The following is a 20,616-nucleotide window of genomic DNA, read 5'->3' on the forward strand; positions in this document are numbered from 1 at the left end:
TGCGAAAAGTTCAATAATTGCGAAACGCCTGGAACCAGGGTCCTATGCAAATCTAAAAAAACATGTTTATGTAAGGACTCTCGCGAAACTTTAAAATATAAACAACGTAATTACGCTGTTTATTTTGACCATATTTTCGTCTATTTAAATATGAATTTTGACATTTAAAACTTATTTTTTAAAAATCAGTTTATTTCATTATAAGTAGCTAATAACGAAGCCATAAAAATATATGACTCTGGCTAATAAATGGCGGCTGTATTTACCAAATCGACGTACTATTGTCTTTAACAACTGTGGGCGTCACATTTCGGATTTTCAAAAGTTTAAAGATCCATCGATCGCAGATTTCCCTCGATAATGGAATAGTAAGTGCGTTTGAATTATAATTAGTTTGTTTTTTGTTGTTTTTACATAGATGGTTATAAAGCAATTGTTTTTAATCAAAGTTTCATAACAATTTTCATCGCCCGTAATGGAATTTACAGCAGAATGGACTCTTTTGCACAAGACAAAGTTTGCAAAAGACCAAACTTTGATTTTGGACAACATAATTTCAGACATTATTTCTGGTTTGCAAACAGAGCATTCAAATCTTGAAGCAGAATCATGGAAAAGTAAAGTTGCATTTGTATTACTAAATATTGGGCTGTGTGGAGAGGGATTGGTCTGCGATGTTAATGAAGCTAATATGTATGTTACAAGCACTAAAATTGGATGGGAAGTCATTTTTAAGCTGTGTGCCAAACACAAACTATTTAAGATATTTATGAAACATGTAGTTAGACTGCAAGCCGCTGTTTGTGGTATTGTGTTAAATGCTTTACAAACTTATCTGGAAAAACTTAAAGTTGATAACGAATTTGTTCCATGTTGTATTTCTGTTGTAGTAGGTTCCATATCTGCATTGCACGAGTTGTCATACCATGATACACATTATGAAAATTTGGTCAATGTTAGTGCTCACATTAAAAATTTAATTTCCACTGATCATTATAATATCAAAACACTCCGTCGTTGTGTTTTAACTGAAAAAGATTGTGTTGTTATTAAAGAAGTAACCAAAAATTTTCCAATATCAATATCTTGCCCACATGAAATCAAGTTACGTGATGTGTCGAGTATACTTTCGGATCTCGTTAATTCTGGTGGAACTGGAACTGAAATATCCATGAAACACCATATGCAAATACTTAACTCTGTTGTTGGAAAAGAAAACTCAAATCCTCATGTCATACCCGCTTCTTCACCATTTCATGATGTAATGCAAAATGCTACTGACTTGTTTAGATGCTTGGCTTCTAAAATTGATGTTGAAAATACCGCTTTAGTAGAGTTGATAAATAAAAGTGAAAAGTTGTGGACAGATGGCAGATCTGCTGTAGAGAATAAAGATCAAGAAAGAATTTTATCTGTAGATATTCCAGGTGTTGTTCATCAAGTAAAATACATGTTACTTGGTCATGAAGATGCTGTGAAAGGTATTTTACATTGGTTGAAGTGCACAAACAGAGATCATGCATCGGTTAGGATAAGTTTGGAAGCTTTGCATACATACCATACAGCTTTGGTGAAACCAGAACATGTAATTTGGCTTTTTGAAACACTGTACAGTTGCAACAAGCATAGTATGAAAAGTTTTACCGAGAACAATTACTATTCTCTATATCAGCTATTTCTACTTTGGTTTAATTCATTGAACCCTGAATCCAAGTTGAGCATGTTTCATAATTTTATTCAAGTTGATTCCAGTTTTGATACCACATTATTTTCAATATTAAGTGGTGAAACACAATGTGCAGTGGAATCTAATTTTCATCGTGAACTGAACATTGTGTTTAACACATTCACATGTAAAAGTGACAAGCAAGATGATGCTGTAATGCAACTAACCGCCGACATTTGCTGGCTTGGGCTTGTATCACAAACTAGTTTATTAAAAAAACTCGCCCAGCATAGTTTGTCTCATGAAGACCATTGTGAAGTCATAGCACAAGTTTTGTACAAACTACCAAACTTGATCAAACTATTGGTCCACACATCAAACAAAGTAGTTTTTCTGCATTATATTTTCAAAGAAATTAAACTAAAAGATGAATCTGAGCTGACAAATTTGTTCTCATTTTTAAACAAACTTATAAAGCTTTTAAAATCTTCCCCCGAAACAGCTGAAGCGTCAACTCTTTTATGTTTGGATTTATTACACACATATATCTTGCCTGGCTTGTTTGAAAAGGGAAACAAACAGAATTTGCCCGTTGCATATTCAGTAAAACTTTGTTACATTTACTTTGAAAATGTTTCGAGTGTGCTGTCGTTGTTGGATATTTTGTGTATTACTTATAACTTGGCAAAGAAATTGTCTGGTTTTGAACTGGACCAAGATACAAGGTTGAAAGTTTCAGATTGTTTGGTGCAGTTTGTTGATAAGACTTCTCATCTGTTTTCATCGCAAACTAAACAAGTTACAGCACTTTTAACTTGGTATGATCGTCTAATTTCAAGTTTACATTGGAGAGTGCAGTTATATTTAACACCAATATCTTCCCACAACAAACACTTTCGGATAAGGTTGCCAAAATTACTTCAAACCATTGTGAACATACCAGAGGATTTAAAAATTGATCTGATTGATTGTAAAAGTGAAGGAACTGCACTTTTAATGTGGTTACAATGTTTAATAATTAATCCAGGTCTTCTCCCAATTTCTTTCTTAAATATCCAAGATTTGAATTGTAAGCAACAGGATTTGTTCTGTGCAGGATTGGTAGTTGCCCTTGCTCAAGTACTTCCAGGGTCTAATGAAAATGAATGGAGAATCCTAATTGATGTTGTGAAGTCACTTATTACAGATTCAGTTCTCCATGTTGCTCTCCCGCTTAATAAGTTAGACTTCCTTCCATATGTAGACCTCAAGGAGTGCAAGGTTCAGCTTGGTATTTGTTATCTTCTACACAGAGTAACTGTGGTTCTCAGTAGTTCATGCTGTCGTTCTTGGATGACGGTGCAAAATTGGACGCTGTTTTCAAAGTCTTACGCAATAACAGTGAAGTCATTTATTATTGGTTGTAATGATGTTCTGTCTGCAACACTTCAGCAGTTTATGTTATTCCACTATTTTCAAAACTCCTGTGATTTTCTTGTCTTTATCGAGAGTTTGAACCAGTATAAAAATGGTGGTGAATTTATTTTTGTTCTGTTGCTGGATCTAGTAAACGAATTTTCTCAAATTTCGAATGAAAATTTGAACACAAGTAATCAGCGTGATGTTTTAAAGTATAAGCTATCCATGCAGTCGTCAATTGAAACAATTTCAAATCCTGTTGTTGAAAATGCTTTACTAAAAAAGTTATCAACCATACAAACATGTTAATACATACTGTTAAAATGAAAATTAGTTGTTTCTAAACTGCTAATTTTTTGGTTAATACCACTAAGTTAAAAGTTCATTTAAATGCCAAATATGTTAAGCAATTTAGTTTACATTTGGCTGTGTTATATGACATGTACTGTTGTCCATTTTTTTAAAATGTCGATACCGTAGTGACAGTCCATACACCATTTTTTTTAACACTGAATATGTCAATAAAAAGACAGAATATTTATTTCCACCACATTTATTGCAATTTTCTTTGCTTTTGCAGATTAATTATGCACTGGTTTGATAAATTAAAGTGTAACCACTTGTTATAAAACATGTCTTCCCAATATGTGCGTGTATCAACTGAAAGTGATGACAACAATGACGATGAAGCTTTACAACTACATAGTTTGTCTCTCACAAAAGAGAAGCAAGTTGCCAGCGAAAATGTTGTTTACAAACAAAAAAGAACTGATATTAATTTTTGGAACACAGAATGCATATGTCGATTAATTTCGTTATTTGTTTTAATATTAATCGCTCTTGGCTTTGGAATCAGCAGAGTTCCAGTTCATTCGGTTAGTACAAATCCAATTTTGTCTAGTTCGTTTATATTGGACTTTTGGACATTCACATTATTTGTCATGAATGTGTAATATCCTTTACTGTTCTATTTGATTATGATTTATAAAAAAAAAATTCTATATGGTCTTTTTTTATAAAGAAACAGTTTTGTATTTTATAAAGTATTTATATTAGGTTACTTGTGTAGTTGAGTGTGACCAACATTGTCTCTGTATATTGTAAATAGTGTTGTTTCTAACAATGTATTTACAATACTGTAACCTTCATCTTGCATTCATAGTTTCACTCCCACCCTCACACAGAAGAAGAACATCATCATTTATACACAAGTGCTGCTGTAGCTGCAGGTAATTGGGGGCACCATGAAATGCATTTTCAAGTGAAGTCTTGATTACATCCCCTTTATCATTCAATAAGGTTCAAGGTGTTTTGGGTTTAAACTTGAAAAAATGTTTGTTTTTTAATAACAAGTATTTTATTTAATTTAATATAATTTTGAGATTTTATGCTAATAGTTTAGACTTTGGCATTTACTTTTTCGTTTACTTTTATTTAAGGGTTGTTAGATTATGTTAGTAGTTGAATATTATGGCGTTGCTGGTGCATTCTGTTTTTATAAAGAAACGTTCCTCACAAATTATTAATGGGAGTTATTCCTATAAATTAGTCTTAATAATATTCCGAATATTATTAGGACTAATTTATTTTGTAAAAATCACCAGGACCATAAAAAAACATATTTTGCCAATGGTGGAGAATAAACTAAATGATTTTGTTTAAGGTCAAGCAGAATGTTCGAAAGTTGGTGTTGGTGTATTAGAAGAAGGTGGTAATGCTGTTGATGCGGCGATCGCTACTTTGTTATGCCAGGGTGTGGTGGAACCTCATTTCTGTGGAATTGGTGAGTAAGACTTGCGGGGTTGTAATTTATGACGTATTGTTCATTGTTGTAAAACTTTTTATAAAGTAGGGAACAATAAGTTTTGGTAATAAAGAAAACGTATAGATACTGTTTTGTTTATAACTTATAAGTATGTGTCATAGCACCTTCTAAGTTACTTTGACTCTTATTTAAGCTTACATTCTATGAAACCGTTTCAAGTCTCAATAAAGTTGTGTATTGACTACATGTAGTTCAATAAATTTCCAGTCTAAATGCTGATAGCCTTATCAGTATGAGTCTGTCATTTTGGAATGTGTTTACATATTTCACCCCGCATTTCAAAACCTCTCATAATATCATAACTAACACTGTATATTTCACATAGGGGGAGGATTTTTCATGACAATTTACAACAAAACAAGCAGAACATCGACTGTAATCGATGCTAGGGAAACTGCACCACAAGCAAGTACTGCGGACATGTTTGTTGGGAATCAAAAAGCAGTAAAAGGTGGATTATCGGTGGCGATACCTGGTCAATTGAAAGGTTATAGGTAAATTAAAGGTTCCTTGTTAAGGTTTCTTTTACCATGTCACTCTAAACCCGAGAATTCAAATAAGAATATTTAAAGCCAAATAGCCAACTAATTGTTAACCCAAACTTACCCCTTAAGTAAGTTTGTAAGTTTGGGGTTAACCCAAACTTACAAACAGTACCTAGACCATAACTTCTATGTCTGTATCCCGTATGGCTCTTGCCATATAAATAAATTTCTTTTTGTTATGGGTTACCCCAATATTATAGAATTAAAATTGTACATTACTGAAATATAAGATGCACTTTCAACAGTGAGCTTATCATTATTGATTTGTACATTTTATAAAAGTGCTAAATTAAATTTTAAGTCATATCCTGGATTTATTCAATTCAATGTTTATTTCCTCTACAACTTAAATACATTGATTTTTCCCAAGCAGGAAATTCATTTTATGTAGGAAATTCATATTTTAACTGTCTCCTTTAACACAATGCAGTACCTAAGTAACCTGAATTTACGACAAAATGAGTTTCACCAATCAAATACGATATTTTTTAAGTTTACTGTATTAATATTATGTGGTAAAGTTTTTTATAATTTAATAATTAAGGCAAGGCAAAAATGACTAAAATGCAAAATTAGTGATGAGTATTATTTTGTTTTCCCACCCCGGTTTGGAATTTGTCATTTCGGGGTTTTGAACCCCCATCTAATAGACTGTAGCCTTTATTAAAATACACTGCAAATGGGATGACCAGTTTCAGATAAATAAGATGGTGTGATCTTCTTCCACAGCTACGCATACAAGAAATATGGTGGAGGTGTGAGTTGGGCTCGGTTGTTTGAACCTGCTATTCATAAAGCTCGTGCTGGTTTCTATGTTTCGGGTGCGTTAGCTGCAAAACTAGAGCAAAACAAATTGTCTGTGATGCAACAATCAACTTTGTGTGAGTTGTATTGTAACAATGACAAAAGTGATGTCATAAAAGAAGGCGAACTAGTAAAAAACACAAAACTTGCCGACACTTTGGAAAAAGTGAAAGAAAATGGTCATGAAGTATTTTACTCGTCGCCTATGGTTGATCAGTTTGTTCATGATATTAACAAACATGGTGGGATTGTTGGTAAAGAAGATTTTGTTGACTACACTGTGATCGAACGTACTACACTGCACGTACCACTAACCAACACTGGGTTAACACTCATCGTACCCCCACTACCAGCTGGGGGTCCCATACTCAGTATTATAATGCGGGTAATGGACAGTTATAAAATTACTCCCAAACTATTCGCTTCAAATAAAGCCCTACACTGGCATCGAGTGGTGGAATCGTTCAAGCACGCATTCGGCTATCGGACAAGGTTCGGGGATCCAAATTTTAACCCAGGGGTTAACCACCTAGTGTCAAACCTACTTAGCGAGAAGGGAATTTTAAATATTACGAGTAAAATATTTGACAATCAAACTTTTCACGATCCTGTTTACTACGGAGCGATGGTGAACAAAGGAAACTTAACAGAGTCATCCACATCACATTTATCAGTGTTAAGTCCATCCGGGGATGCAGTTTCCGTTACTTCAACGATTAATTACCATTTTGGGTCGTTTGTGATGTCACCAACCACTGGTGTGTTATTCAACAATGAGATGAATGACTTCAATACACAGGGTAAGAAAAGAAACCAGTAAACCACATAGCAGATAAACTATATGTTTTGAAATATAAGATGCACTTTCAACAGTGAGCTTATCATTATTGATTTGTTCATTTTATAAAAGTGCTAAATTAAACTTTAAGTCATATCCTGGATTTATTCAATTCAATGTTTATTTCCTCTACAACTTATATACATTTAAGACACCACATAGCAGCTAAACACCATATTTTCATGCAGTGAATAAACTTGTTGTTGGAGTATTATATAAATATGATAAGGTAATAATTATCTCGTTAAAGGTAAATAGGAAGTTAGCAAAACTATAAGCATAATAAAATTGGCAAATTTGGTTAGAAAAATTTATATTTTAACTGTCTCCAACACAATAAAGTAACAGTAACAGAGAAACCTGAATTTCCAACAAAATGAGTTTCATAATTTAGAAAAATGTTTATAATTTAATAATTGAATTTAATTTTTCATGGAGCTGTTATCCTGTACAGCTACCTAATAGTTCTAAAAACACTACAATATCACCAACACTTAACCACTGGCGTAAAGTTACAGGGTTGCAGCTGGCTGGGTTGGTTAGGGGTTAGGGGCAACCCTTTGATTTTCTCCAGACTAATAATGCGTAAGGAATTACCAAACGTTCGACCAAACGAAGATGCCATTATTACTGCGAACAAACTTCTGGTTTTTGCAACCCTAACGTTTATTAAAACTTTACGCCTATGCACTTAACAGACAACATTGGAGCAAACAAAGTAGAGCCGGGTAAACGACCTCAATCATCAATGTCACCTTGTGTGTTGGTTGATTCCACAACACATCAAGTGGTTTATATATTTGGGGCAGCTGGTGGGAAACGAATTCCAACTGCTGTGGCCATTTCACTAATAAGGTAAGTAACTCTAGTTACAACATATCTGTCTTTTTATACAAGTAGAAAGTTCGTTTTAAATTTTAGCTGTTGTTTAGACTTTAGATTATAGATTATGAGTAAAACACGATTTGTAAACTTTTTAATCTTCTCCCAAACAAAAAATTTGAATAACAATGTTTCGTATGCCGTATGACGAGAGATTTTTTATAAGATTTCTGCAAGATATTGTTTGCCAAATGCTAGGATGTGTAAAAATTTGTTTCGGTAATAGTTACACAATGCCTAACTTAACTCTAATTTGCGAAAAGCCTAGTAGATATTTTCGCTGTTTCTGGTAAAATGATGAATGAGTTTATTACCAACAACAACTTGAGTATTCCAGCTTCTAGATAATTAACAATGATTAATGATTGGTTATATATTAGATCAACTTAGACATAAATTCCTAGTTTCCCTGATATAGTTAAGTATGATGTAGTATCCTAGCTTTCCTGAAGACCTATTGCCCACAAAGTAACATACTTGGTAACTCGTAACTTATGTTATAAACACAATAGAACTTCTATTGCTTATTTTTGGGGGGATGTTTGCGCCACCGCTGGTACCCCCAAGCTTATAAGCTGAGCGATGTGTATAAAACAAAACACCCGTGTTATAACAACTGTGGTTTTTCAGCCCTGCAAAGATAAAGTAAGTTACATTCATTCTATAAAGGAATAATTAAAAACTGTTAACATCCCAGGTTGCTTTATTTCGGCACAAATGATTTTGATGATGCCATACAATTACCACGATTACATCATCGATTGATACCTGATGTGCTGATGTATGAAGAAGAATTTGATCAAAATATTCTTAATCAACTCAGTGCTCTTGGACATAAGGTAAGTTATGTAAACATAAGATAGTTTAAACCTTATTTAGGCTGCTAAGCTAGCTTTGTGATTAAAATGCATGTCTTGTGGACTGTGGAAATATACCTATCCTGTATAATATATATGTTTGTGTGTCATACTGTTTACCTGTCGCGAAACCTTTTGGTATCTGGTATGAAATGTAAATTTGTTTCAAATATTGAGAATATGTCCGGTGCCTTGGCATAGGGGTTAGTGCGCCTGCTTGTAACCCAGAAGTAATGGGTTCAAGCCTCGTCGCTGCTACTTACATGCCTGTTTGTGTCTTTGGGCAAGACACTTAACTATTTATGCAGTAAACATTTACCTGCCAAAGCAATAAATTTCTTAAAACAGCTGGCAAGCAATCCAAACCATGCGAAGTCTGAAGTGAATGGTATAAAGAACCACATTGATCATATTCATGCTTACTCTGATGCAAGGAATGAAGGAGCAAAGGCAGATGGTTGGTGAGCTACTAAGGTGGGTATATGTGTGTGTGTGACTGGTGGCTTCATGGAAATTTTACAAAACAATTCAACAAAAAATGAAAAGTTGTAACTATGACTTTTTATTGTTGGATTTTAAAATTTCAGGTTACACGTAATAAAAATGTTTTTTTTTCTTCTTTTCTAGGTGTTTAAACACACAAAAGTCCTGAAACATTTCAATTTCTTCAGTCTGCGTGTGAGCAGTTAAAGATATTTATTTTCTTAGTTTTAATTGCCTAGATTAAATAATGAAAGTGTTACTAATGATAATTAAGTAATAGTTTTTATATTTGTAAGTTTTATGTATCAACCTCCAAGATTTGTTTTGGTTGAGTATAAAGTATATGCATTGGTGTTGCTTGTGATGTGGTGAAGCCATTTGGTATGATGATCGATGTGCGATTTGTAAAAATGTTCCTTAGTGCGAAATGTAGTACAAAAAAGAAGCGCTATCGTCTCTGGAATGCCATCTGAATGGCTTGTTTTTTAACTGAAACTGGTTGCAAACTGTATTGTCAATACTAATTATTCTATCAATGTACTTACGTTTATTTAATCGCTTATTTTTAATAATCATTGTACCGGTGATATTTTAATCATTGTACCGGTGATATTTTTATAATTTTATTACGATTAATAAAACACACAGATATATTAGTGGAAGTTAAATGAGACAGCTACATACTTCAATTCCCGAGTTTTGCTACACATACTTTATGTCACACATACTTTATGTCAGAGTAACACCAAATGTCACAGACTGAAACACTTTATGGTGGAATATCACTTTCATAAATAGGAATGGACATATTAAACGTTGCATTTTCAATGATTGTTTTACAGTAAGTTTCAATAATGACAAGATTTTGTGTATCATTTTGTTGATATAAAATTGAAATGAAATTCTAGTTCGACCTTCATCACTGATTAATTTTGGATAGTAGCTTGTTTACTTAAACACGGTGTTATACACAATAATAATAATAGTGCATTATAAGTTGCATAACACAATTCTATAAAAATTCTACTACGTACCACAATGAAGGTAGAAGGCACTGCTACAATCGAAACACTAACTACACAACTACATACATTTTTTACCATTTTCTGAAATTAGAAAGTAAGGAATTACAAACAAAAATTATCATTAAAGAAAAACGTAATTTTACATTAAATGTACAGTTCACATTATATAACAAAAATGGTGATTTTTAATTACTAAAAAGTAACACTTTATAAATGCAACAACTAAATCTACTGTGTTATATGTAAAGCTACCACACAATAATTGGATAATAAATATACATTAGTTAACAATGGGGTTACATATTTACATACATTATGTACCCTGCAGTGGATCTGACAGGTAAATTTTTAAAGTTGACATTCTACTGTGAGATTTAAGCTGTATTTTATAATACCGTATGCTGTGACTAAGTGCTGGGTGCAAGTTAACTTTTGTGTTTTCATGTTTTTAACATTATGATTATTTTACCCTATATAAAAGTTATGCCTGTTCATTTGCATAGTGGACAGCTTGTGTTAAAACTTGTGCCATGTTTTGTAATTCATCATCGCTCATATTAACGGACACAGAAACTCGAATACTTGGTGGCCAATCTTCTTTTAGTTCAATTTGCTTCAAACGACTTGCTACAGTGAGACAGACTCCCAGTTCACAACTCTAAAACGGAAATGTTATAGAATAAAAGCTGAGACTATGGGCCAGCTCTGGCCTGATTCGCATGGTCCCATGGCGTGCCTCATTAGGACCTCATCCTTACAGCACAGTGTATAGATATGTTTACATAACCACAAGGAATTAAAAGAATTCAGGCAATTTTCAAATGACCCATCTTAAATGTTTAATTAATTTATAAGCTTTACAAAGTAAAATACAAACCTTGTTCACAATATCATTGAGAAATTTCAAATCCTCTTCAAATGAAACTTTCTTCAATCTTCTTATGTGGAAGGCAGGAGATTCCAAGTATCCAAATACTTCAATGTAAGGTATTCTGTGTATAACAAATGTTTTTTTACCACTGTAACCAGTGACTACATGGATTTAACACATCTATAAAAATACTAATTTATTTCTGTACTACTTTTTTAACAGACTTTAAAGTCCTACATTTTAAACTCCAAATCTTACGTTTTCATATTGAATTACAACTACAAACTAAGCTGGAATTTTTAAATTTTATTATTTTTTATTTTTAAACAATTACCCACTTACTTTCTGACAAGTTGTTGTAGCAAAACTGCTTTACTTTTCAGCTTGGGAAACAGAACTTCTTGAAAAATAAAATTAAAATCTTAAAAATTAATAAAAAATGTTTTTGTTTTAATTTTTTTTGTTTCAATTTAATTAAGATAAAAAATGTACAACAATGAAAAGACGGGATTTGTAGACAAGAAGACAATATTTAAACCCACTAATGGTTGAAACAGCTTACCATGTTCTTCTTCCATTATATCGATTGCTTCAATGGCGGCACAAGCCAACAGTGGAGGAAGTGAAGCAGAAAAGACGTAACCCAACCCTGTGAGTCGCTGGTGGTCGATCACGTATTCACGTCCACAGCAAAATCCACCAGTCGATGCAAGCGAATATTCCATGCTTCCGCACATCATGTCAACTTTCTCAACCTGCAGTTTTTATGTGGGGATATTTAAATACGTAAAAGTCTGAATTAGAATTCGTTAAAAGCACATTACAGTATACTATTACTGACTGTAGGAAAAATCTTGATCATTGTATATTGTTAATATTTTTTTAATGTACCACCTACACATTGTAAATGCATGTACCTATGTGCTAATGCATATTATTCCATTTTTCAAAAGTGGTGTTTCACACGGCTGCAAATTGTGTAACCAGGGATTCGGGCCTAATTATTTACCATCACCTAATCATAATCTTAATGTCAACTAAATGGCATCATAAATGGTTTGGGAAAAATAAATGTATTTAAGTTGTAGAGGAAATAAACATTGAATTGAATAAATCCAGGATATGACTTAAAGTTTAATTTAGCACTTTTATAAAATGAACAAATCAATAATGATAAGCTCACTGTTGAAAGTGCATCAAACACAAACAAATTTATAAATTCACAAAAGTTTGACTTACAGGAATATTGTAATGTTCAGTTACACCTCTGCCATGTTGTCCAAGAACTCCAAAAGAAAGCGACTCTTCAACAAACAAACGAACTTTGTATTTATATTTTAAGTCAACAAGTCGAGGCAAGTCACAGATTTCTCCTGTGTTCATGTAGATTCCTTCAACCACCATAAACTTACGAGTCACTGATGATTTTTTAACATCCTACAAGAATAAACAGAAATTTCCGATCAAAAGGTGTTAAAGCAGATTTTTCCTATTTCATAGCCAATGAATTCGTCATAATAACACAGGTGCCATACCTTTTGCTGCTTTTGAGTTATTATTTTTGTACGTATGTGGCTAACTATTATTTTCTCCTTATGGCTTATAGTAATGATCTCTGGTTTTAAGATGACCATTAAATGTCTTGCCCAAGGAAACATACACCCACAACAATAACAGAAGAAAATATTCTTGCAGGCTCTTAACCATTGTGACACAGCATTGACCAATTAAGTGCTAGCACTTTGACTTTACACCATACTTTACGAACTGGTTTATAACTTACTTTTTTATCCAACATTTCCTGATGACGCAGTTTACTTTCCAAATCTTCCATGTCATTGTGTTTGAAGTAAACAACATTACTTCTTGATGCTTGGACTCCTTTCTGTATCGCGAAACAACATGCTTCATCTCTGTTGTGGAAGATACTTTGTGTTTACTCAAAACATTTATACATAATACTGTAGAGGAAGATGGGACACCTTTAGCACATAATATCCAAATATCTTGATCATGTTTTTTTTAACAACTAACAACGATCTATGGGAGTTATGAGGGTATATGGTTCTATAATTCTTTGAATAATCTTTGTTTACATCCAAATGAATGAAAAAAAAAATAGAATAAAAAGGTGTCCTATCTTCCCCCACCCTACTATACCATCACCTTATAGAGATGTATTAATATATTATTAACCTACAAATCTACAATTATGTGTACGCCAGACTCTTTAATTAGGACTAAGCAAAAACAGTTACTAATTCAAGTTTACTTAATGTCTTTATCTCTAAAACTGTATACTCACACATATAAAATATCGCCTCTCTTAGAATAGGAAGGTATAGCACTAGCAATGGTGGCGAAACCATATGAATATATAATCGCGCATTCAGTGCCCGTGAACTTTGCAATTCGCTTTTCAAGTTCTAAGTGAACATCTGTCGAAACATATATTTGAATAAAATAATGTTTGCAAACTGTCACAGACCTTTCTATGTTATGAAAACCTAATTGGCCCATACCGCTAACAGACCATGCTTCCACAGATAAGCAAAAAAGATACACACACAGCCTAAATAAAGATAAGAATAATCTGAAAGCACATACAGACTTACCAAAGCTTCCATAAAAACCTCTTGGTCCACAAGACCCAACCCCATATTTGGAAACACATTCCGTTGCAGCTTTTGATATTCGCTCATTTTCAACAAAACCAAGAAAATTCAACGAAGCAAAATTCTTGCATTTATATCCATCAACTACAATCTCTTTTCCAGGTTGTCTGTGGTGAATTGGTTTATTTTATTCAAAGGAAATGCTTTGACATTATTAAGCACAAACGGCCATATTAGTATCAAAACACAACAGTATTAATATTTGTCCTTGAAATTCAAGGTAGTATTTCAGCATTTGTTTTAGGTGCCAATGCTACATAGTGTGACTAAGCCAAAGTTATGCAACGTTCATCTTTATCTGTATACTAATTGTGACCGAAAAATCAACAAATGAAGAAATTAATATATGCCCTATTTAAACCCAGTAAGGGCCTTGAAAAAGGTTTGCTCATTGTTTAAAAAGCGTATTCAACCTATCTCACCCTGACACGACACGATAAGGTTTGGATACGGCTCTTGTTTCCTCAAGAGGAGGAACAAGTGGCTCCGGCTCCCAATCTTCAATCAGTTCGTCTTTCTCCTTAGTAGTGAGAGGAACCTTATCATGAATCTTGTAACTTTTGAAAAATAAAAGTCGAATAATCCAAACAACCAACAACCCTTCAACGATGTAATGATAAAGTGGCGCCTGGAATAATAATAACTTTTATTTGTCTCTTCGATTAAGGTAGCAAAGATTTAGAAATATTTTAAACACAAAGACAGGATATAGCGACAAAACAACAGTTGTTAAAACACGCTTACATTTAAACACATATTTACATTTAGTTAGAAGAAAATAAGCGTGGTCGCTACACCTAACGGACAAACAAGCCATAGAGAAACAAAAATGTGCGTAAAGACATGACCCGTACAATGGGGGGAGTCAACTTTAAGGAGGATTGAAATATTTGTTTTATATGACATGTAGTGTTTCAACATTACATTATTAACTGTCAACTTTAATCAAATGTCCCTGTTCATATACTAAATATCTACAATGCATATGAATTTAACAATTCTAAAAACAGTACGACAGATCTTCTTTATGAAATTAATCAAGTAATATTTGTAACTTACCTGCAATAATGAATGTATAGACTGTGCCACAACCCATTCACTTGCACTTTCCATAACCAACCTACTAATCTAACTTAACAATATTCACCTGAAATTACATGAATCAAACATATGTTTAGTAAATGACATGGTTGCTCCTAACAAATTTAAACTACAAGCACAACAATGGGCGCATAATATAAGGCTCTCTAACAAGCATATATTGCCACTATTTAACAGTAACTTAAAGCAGGTTATTTTAGATATGTATACAACACATAGTTAGTATGTTACTAAGTTTGCACCTATGTTAATATAATTCAGATGTTTTTAATCGTACATGGCTTATTATAAAAAAAGGGAATTAAAACATATGAAACACTACTTTTGACAACCAACAAAAATAACGCAACTATAAACTTAAAAATTAAAACAGCTAACGAGAATAGGCAAGTAATTATAAAAATTTTGGTAAATCTTTGTTTATAAATCTAAGCGTTAATTGACGTGCAACGTGACTGAAGATAAGACTGAAAGCATGCATGCATTAACGAGGTTTCTTAAGGCAAATTCTGAATAGCAATATGGGAATAATCGGGCAATTAAAACAATGCAATGTCAGATTTGTTGTTCAGCATAACGAGCAGCTTGTTGGATGACATGAGCTGCCATCTTTATTTCATCATCGCTCATTTCTACAGACACAGATACCCTGATACTGGCTGGCCAATCGGCAATATGTTCTTCATGGGATAAGCGACTTGCAATAGAAAGACACACACCATTCTGATAGCACTGTAACGTTGCAAAGCACATTTACTTTAGAGGTAAACACACTTTGTTTGAAGCTACATATAATACAAGAGCCACCAAAAAAATTGGGTAGCATGATAAACATTAGACAGGACACACTTTGTCATAGTTGATAGGACTAATATTTTAACTAATATAATGCACATCATAAAGTTGATGAGTCACAATATCATAACTAAACTTTGGCACCATTGCCTTTGTTGCCTATAAGCATTAAATTGTGTAAACTTTAAATTAGAAGTTGCTATATGGGCAGACGCAGACCCATGCACGATATCGATATGCTCCTTTTTATGTTTGTCATGCTGGCTCATTGCTTTATTTCTTAAATGTTATTTACTCGCTAACTAAATTAAACTCTTTTTTATACTACTCTTTATATAATTGTGTTTAATTGAAAATTTTGCATCCATTAGAATTAGTAATATTATTATTTTAATAACTGCTATATGATATCTTTTTCTTTATAAACTGGTAAAAGTAATTCATAATAATTTGAACTACTTGATTTCAATAAGCCAAATATTAATCATAATATATTATAATATTATTTCAGTCAAGATATTCGAGACTTGAGATGCGAGAATTAAGATTTGAGTTGTGTGAAAAGTCTCGCAAACAATAACAACGACTGTTCTGTGTAAAAGGACCTATAAGGCCATTAACAATATTTGAATATTAAAAATAATATATTTGCTTGTATACCTGATCAACAAGAACTTTAAGGAATTTCTCGTCTTCTGATTGGTTGGTTGTTGATTTTCTTCGAATATGAAACGAAGGAGATTCATAGAAACCTGATATTTTTAACTCTGGTACCCTGTGTAATTATTTTTCGCATTAAAAAACATTTCCAATTTACATTTAATCGTGCTGTCAAAAACACACCATACACAAAACAAATACAGCCCAGTGAGTCCACAGCCACGCTTACTGATTATTACAGAAAAAAATTGTTGATTAAAATCTCACTCTTTCATCAGTTCCTGCATCAGTTTTCCCTTTGCTCGTATCTTGTTGAATATTTCTAAAAAAAATGTTCATAAGGTTTTTTCAGCTACCATTGGGCTGTGTAATTCATATAGTGATATAATTGGTAAAATTAAGCAATTTAAAAACAGAAATTAATAAAAAGCATATGATTTGATATCAATGCTGCAATTTGGAAACATATAACTACAAAAAACCTAATTTAATTTGAAATGATTGTGTGACCTAATCTACCCAAGCATTTTATTACATTACTACAAACTGTAACAAATCTGCATTTGACAAAAAAACATACACTACAGCACAAACAAAACACTTAACATTTTTCCATACCAGGTTCATCTTGCAAAATATCGAGACCTTCAACAGCAGCACGTGCAAGCAATGGTGGAAGTGAAGCAGAGAAAACATAACCATGTCCTGACAAACGTTGGTGGTCAATCACATACCCACGGCCACAACAGAAACCACCAATAGAAGCAAGCGCATACTCCATGCTCCCAACAACCAAATCAACTTTGTCAATCTGGTGTTAACACATCTTGTACAGTAGGTATTAATGTGAATATACGTTGTTGTTTATTTTAATTGTTACCTGGTCAGCCAATTAACTTGTGAAATTAGTGTAAAACAAGAGAAATTATAAACGGTATTTTAGGGGGTCCAGGGGGAACAAATTAGTGTAAAACAGGGAAATTATAAAACAGTATTTTAGGGCGTTAACATCAAATTACAGCTGTATTTAATTTATGTAATAAATTGACAGTTTTACTCACAGGAATATTGTAATGTTCAGTTACACCTCTGCCATGTTGTCCAAGAACTCCAAAAGAAAGCGACTCTTCAACAAACAAACGAACTTTGTATTTATATTTTAAGTCAACAAGTCGAGGCAAGTCACAGATTTCTCCTGTGTTCATGTAGATTCCTTCAACCACCATAAACTTACGAGTCACTGATGCCTTTTTCGGATCCTGCATTGAACACAAATGTGTTTTTTAAGGTTTAAATAACAGCAATGTAATACATAAAAAAGTATATAGTAACATTATAAACAGTTAATATACTGTTTGTATAACAATTAAATTTTACATTCACATACAATATATCTAAATACAGCTATATTTGTAATTCAAACTTGCAAGACAACTGTGAGTCGACAGCAACCGACTGCATTTAAATTATTCATATTAGTTGTTATAAGTGGAAATTAGAAGCAATTTAAAGCATGGAAAAGTGGTTAAAATATAAATTATACATTCTACCTGCAGCATCTTCAATCTTATTCATGTATTTTGTACGGTTCAAAAAATACTAACTAACGTTACTATTATCATGCTGTAAATAATTGTTATGCGTATAGAAGTCAACCTATTAACTAGAATGCTACAATACAATATTTAAAATTAGCCTTTCGACTGAATAAGAAAGTCTGTAAAACTTATGAATAAATAATAATGCAAAGAACATGCTATTATATAAATACATTCTCGTCACCAGGAAAGTCAAAACTGTAAAACAGGTTTTTGATTTTTTGCATCCACTTTTAGACAACCTAAACAGGATGTTAATAAACTGCCACGAGGCAGTTTGAGACATTTTGTTATATGGTTTGGCTTGAAACAATAATAATACTAAAATAGAATTTAAAACCTTTTTATCTAAGTTTGCTTGAATTTTCAGTTTTTCTTCCAAATCGTCCAAATCATTATGGCGGAAATAAACAATGTTACTCCTTGATGCATGGAGACCTTTTTGAATAGCAAAGCAAACGGCTTCATCTCTGTGTGAAAGGTATAACATCAATAATGAGGTACATAGCTGCCGAAACATACATGTTATGTTGAAATAAGATTATAGTATGATTTAGAACATGGATTTATGTATTTCGTAATTTGTGGTCCAAATTCTTCTAAAACGTAACTGTTAAAATTACCGTATCTAATATCTATAAACGTGTCTTGCCTTAAAGCTCAACAAAACAATCTATCTTACGACAAAGCTTTTAATACAGGGCTATAGGCCAACATATTGTAATAGGGAAGTAAAGGAAATGACAAGTTTCCTTCACATTTCTTGTGTTATCGTTTGTTGTCTTACCATAAAAAACAACATATATATATACACATGGTCTAGGAAAACACACACGACCTGCTAGCTGCTACTCTATTGTCTGCCCATAGGTTTCTAATTAACGAGCAACAATAGTGTTACAAAGGAATTATAGTAAACACACGACAAATTAAATACCCACGTAAGGACTAAGAAAATACCAAGAAAAGAGTAAAAAGTAAAACATTGGCTGATTGGCAATATTCGTATGTAACAATGAGTATAACTTCTTACTGGTATTTAAGTAGGCCTATATAGTAAACATATTTAAAGCTAGAGCTATTATAACAACCAATAGTCAATAAAGAGCAGCTATGCAACTACTGTATAGAATAATATGTAAATAAAGGTAGTAATAAAAATATTAGCCACTCACACAAAGATAATGTCGCCTCGTTTTGAATAGGCAGGTATTGCACTCGCAATTGTTGCAAAGCCATAAGCATAACTGATGGCCCGTTCTGATTCCATGTACTCAGCCAGTCTTTCTTCCAATTCAACATGAACATCTACAAACAAAAAAGGGTATCAAACAGGCAGGTACATTACTTTAAACATACCTAAACCTGGTAAAATGCATGATTAAACTCATCATTTAGTTTAATCTAAAATACATTATAATTTTTTATTTATTCTCACATAAGAATAACATATTATAATATAACATGGGGGTTGTAGCACCCTTTGCAAGAATAAATCTGCATCATTGTACCTAAATTATGATTTTTTATGAAGCGGCATTCAATGACAACCTAATCATACAAAGAAAATATACAACATTTAGGAAATATCCTTATGCTTATCTATACTTACAGACAGCATGTACCACTTACCAACTGTTCCGTAAAAAGCTCTTGGTCCACAAGCACCAACCCCATATTTACGAATTGAAGCCGAAGATTTTTCAGCAATTCTTTCATTACCCAACAATCCGAGAAAGTTCATGGAAGCTAAATTTAAACATTCCTTTCCGTCCACTGTTATCATTTTACCTGGACGCCTGCGAGTAAGCTTTGGTTTAATTTGTTGTTTAGTGTTTGTACCCATGAAAGCAAGTGTCGTTTCACTGATTTCAAAGTTAAATTTTAATACGAACACCCAAGTTTTTTTTTAAATATATACAGCAAGTATTAGGGAGACGTAAGAGACCAAAATTTTCACTTGTCACGAGCGACAGTATTACTATACTATAGTATTACTATACTATAGTAATACTGTCACGAGCGACAGTATTACTATACTAGGCTTGGTGTTTGTAAACACTGCAATCTAACAGTTTTACAAACAGATTATTTTAAATTACATTTATGTAACATTGATATGCAATTTACCCCGTTATTTCCTTATATGGAGTTGACAAACTTAGCGTTTTCTGCAGGTCAGGAACAAGTGGCTCAGGTGTCCATTCTTTTACGAGGTCATCTTTCTCTTTCTTGCTTAGCGGGATTTTGTTTTGGATTTTGTAACTTTTAAAGAAAAGCAACCGAAATATCCAGACAAGCAACAATCCCTCAAGAATGAGATGATACAAAGGTGCCTTTGAAATTAAATTTTATTAAAACAGTGGTAAATATGCACTTTGTTCATATATGTACTGTTATTGTGTTACTTTGTGTACACCTTTACAATACACATACCTGGTACATGGAGTGTATAGCTTCTGCAAATACCCATTCCTTCGGCTTATTGTATTCCACAGACATTTAATTTCCTAGCTCACTAAGGATATAAAACAAGGCATAAATTTAGCTTTTGATATAAACAATACATAAAAAGGTAAATGTACATACGTTA

At 32.8% G+C, this 20,616-nt stretch overlaps 4 protein-coding genes across 5 annotated transcripts; 2 read left to right on the forward strand and 2 right to left on the reverse strand.

Annotated features, from left to right (window-relative positions):
- Positions 1-196: 196 nt before the first annotated feature.
- On the forward strand, positions 197-9,954 carry LOC149735407 (scoloptoxin SSD14-like). The gene is made up of 10 exons (XM_089877864.1): positions 197-368; positions 3,645-3,939; positions 4,227-4,293; positions 4,728-4,847; positions 5,215-5,383; positions 6,164-7,038; positions 7,775-7,931; positions 8,656-8,797; positions 9,164-9,289; positions 9,443-9,954. The coding sequence occupies exons 2-9, from the start codon at positions 3,697-3,699 to the stop codon at positions 9,278-9,280; spliced, it is 1,890 nt and encodes a 629-aa protein (XP_089733990.1). The 5' UTR covers positions 197-368; positions 3,645-3,696; the 3' UTR covers positions 9,281-9,289; positions 9,443-9,954.
- Positions 375-3,643, forward strand: LOC149735408 (gem-associated protein 4-like). Its single transcript, XM_089877860.1, has one exon. The coding sequence runs from the start codon at positions 476-478 to the stop codon at positions 3,371-3,373; it is 2,898 nt and encodes a 965-aa protein (XP_089733986.1). The 5' UTR covers positions 375-475; the 3' UTR covers positions 3,374-3,643.
- Positions 9,906-15,069, reverse strand: LOC149735409 (serine palmitoyltransferase 1-like). 2 transcript variants are annotated; one of them, XM_089877872.1, is made up of 10 exons: positions 14,929-15,069; positions 14,292-14,497; positions 13,810-13,976; positions 13,500-13,632; positions 12,978-13,107; positions 12,434-12,631; positions 11,757-11,949; positions 11,537-11,591; positions 11,201-11,315; positions 9,906-10,981 (listed from the first exon to the last, which is right to left on the reverse strand). In XM_089877872.1, the coding sequence occupies exons 1-10, from the start codon at positions 14,980-14,982 to the stop codon at positions 10,805-10,807; spliced, it is 1,428 nt and encodes a 475-aa protein (XP_089733998.1). In that variant the 5' UTR covers positions 14,983-15,069; the 3' UTR covers positions 9,906-10,804. The 2 variants fall into 2 exon arrangements, with proteins under 2 accessions (XP_089733998.1, XP_089733997.1); XM_089877871.1 differs by having other exon boundaries at positions 11,537-11,594.
- Positions 15,017-20,616, reverse strand: LOC149735410 (serine palmitoyltransferase 1-like). The gene is made up of 10 exons (XM_089877869.1): positions 20,460-20,616; positions 20,154-20,359; positions 19,656-19,822; positions 19,199-19,331; positions 18,364-18,493; positions 17,487-17,684; positions 17,044-17,236; positions 16,693-16,747; positions 16,426-16,540; positions 15,017-15,702 (listed from the first exon to the last, which is right to left on the reverse strand). The coding sequence occupies exons 1-10, from the start codon at positions 20,523-20,525 to the stop codon at positions 15,526-15,528; spliced, it is 1,440 nt and encodes a 479-aa protein (XP_089733995.1). The 5' UTR covers positions 20,526-20,616; the 3' UTR covers positions 15,017-15,525.

The sequence above is a fragment of the Ciona robusta genome, chromosome 5 (assembly GCF_009617815.1).
Source record: "Ciona robusta chromosome 5, ASM961781v2".
Taxonomy (NCBI): Eukaryota; Metazoa; Chordata; class Ascidiacea; order Phlebobranchia; family Cionidae; genus Ciona; species Ciona robusta.

Coding starts and splice junctions, on each gene's coding strand:
- LOC149735408 (XM_089877860.1), top strand. CDS start 476: ATGGAATTTACAGCAGAATGGACTCTTTTGCACAAGACAAAGTTTGCA.
- LOC149735407 (XM_089877864.1), top strand. CDS start 3,697: ATGTCTTCCCAATATGTGCGTGTATCAACTGAAAGTGATGACAACAAT. Junction 4,848..5,214: donor ACCTCATTTCTGTGGAATTG/GTGAGTAAGACT, acceptor TATTTCACATAG/GGGGAGGATTTTTCATGACA. Junction 8,798..9,163: donor TCAGTGCTCTTGGACATAAG/GTAAGTTATGTA, acceptor TTCTTAAAACAG/CTGGCAAGCAATCCAAACCA.
- LOC149735409 (XM_089877871.1), bottom strand. CDS start 14,982: ATGGAAAGTGCAAGTGAATGGGTTGTGGCACAGTCTATACATTCATTA. Junction 11,595..11,756: donor TATAATGGAAGAAGAACATG/GTAAGCTGTTTC, acceptor TTATTTTTCAAG/AAGTTCTGTTTCCCAAGCTG. Junction 11,316..11,536: donor CTACAACAACTTGTCAGAAA/GTAAGTGGGTAA, acceptor TGTTATACACAG/AATACCTTACATTGAAGTAT.
- LOC149735410 (XM_089877869.1), bottom strand. CDS start 20,525: ATGTCTGTGGAATACAATAAGCCGAAGGAATGGGTATTTGCAGAAGCT. Junction 16,748..17,043: donor TATTTTGCAAGATGAACCTG/GTATGGAAAAAT, acceptor CATTTTTTTTAG/AAATATTCAACAAGATACGA. Junction 16,541..16,692: donor ATGCAGGAACTGATGAAAGA/GTGAGATTTTAA, acceptor ATAATTACACAG/GGTACCAGAGTTAAAAATAT.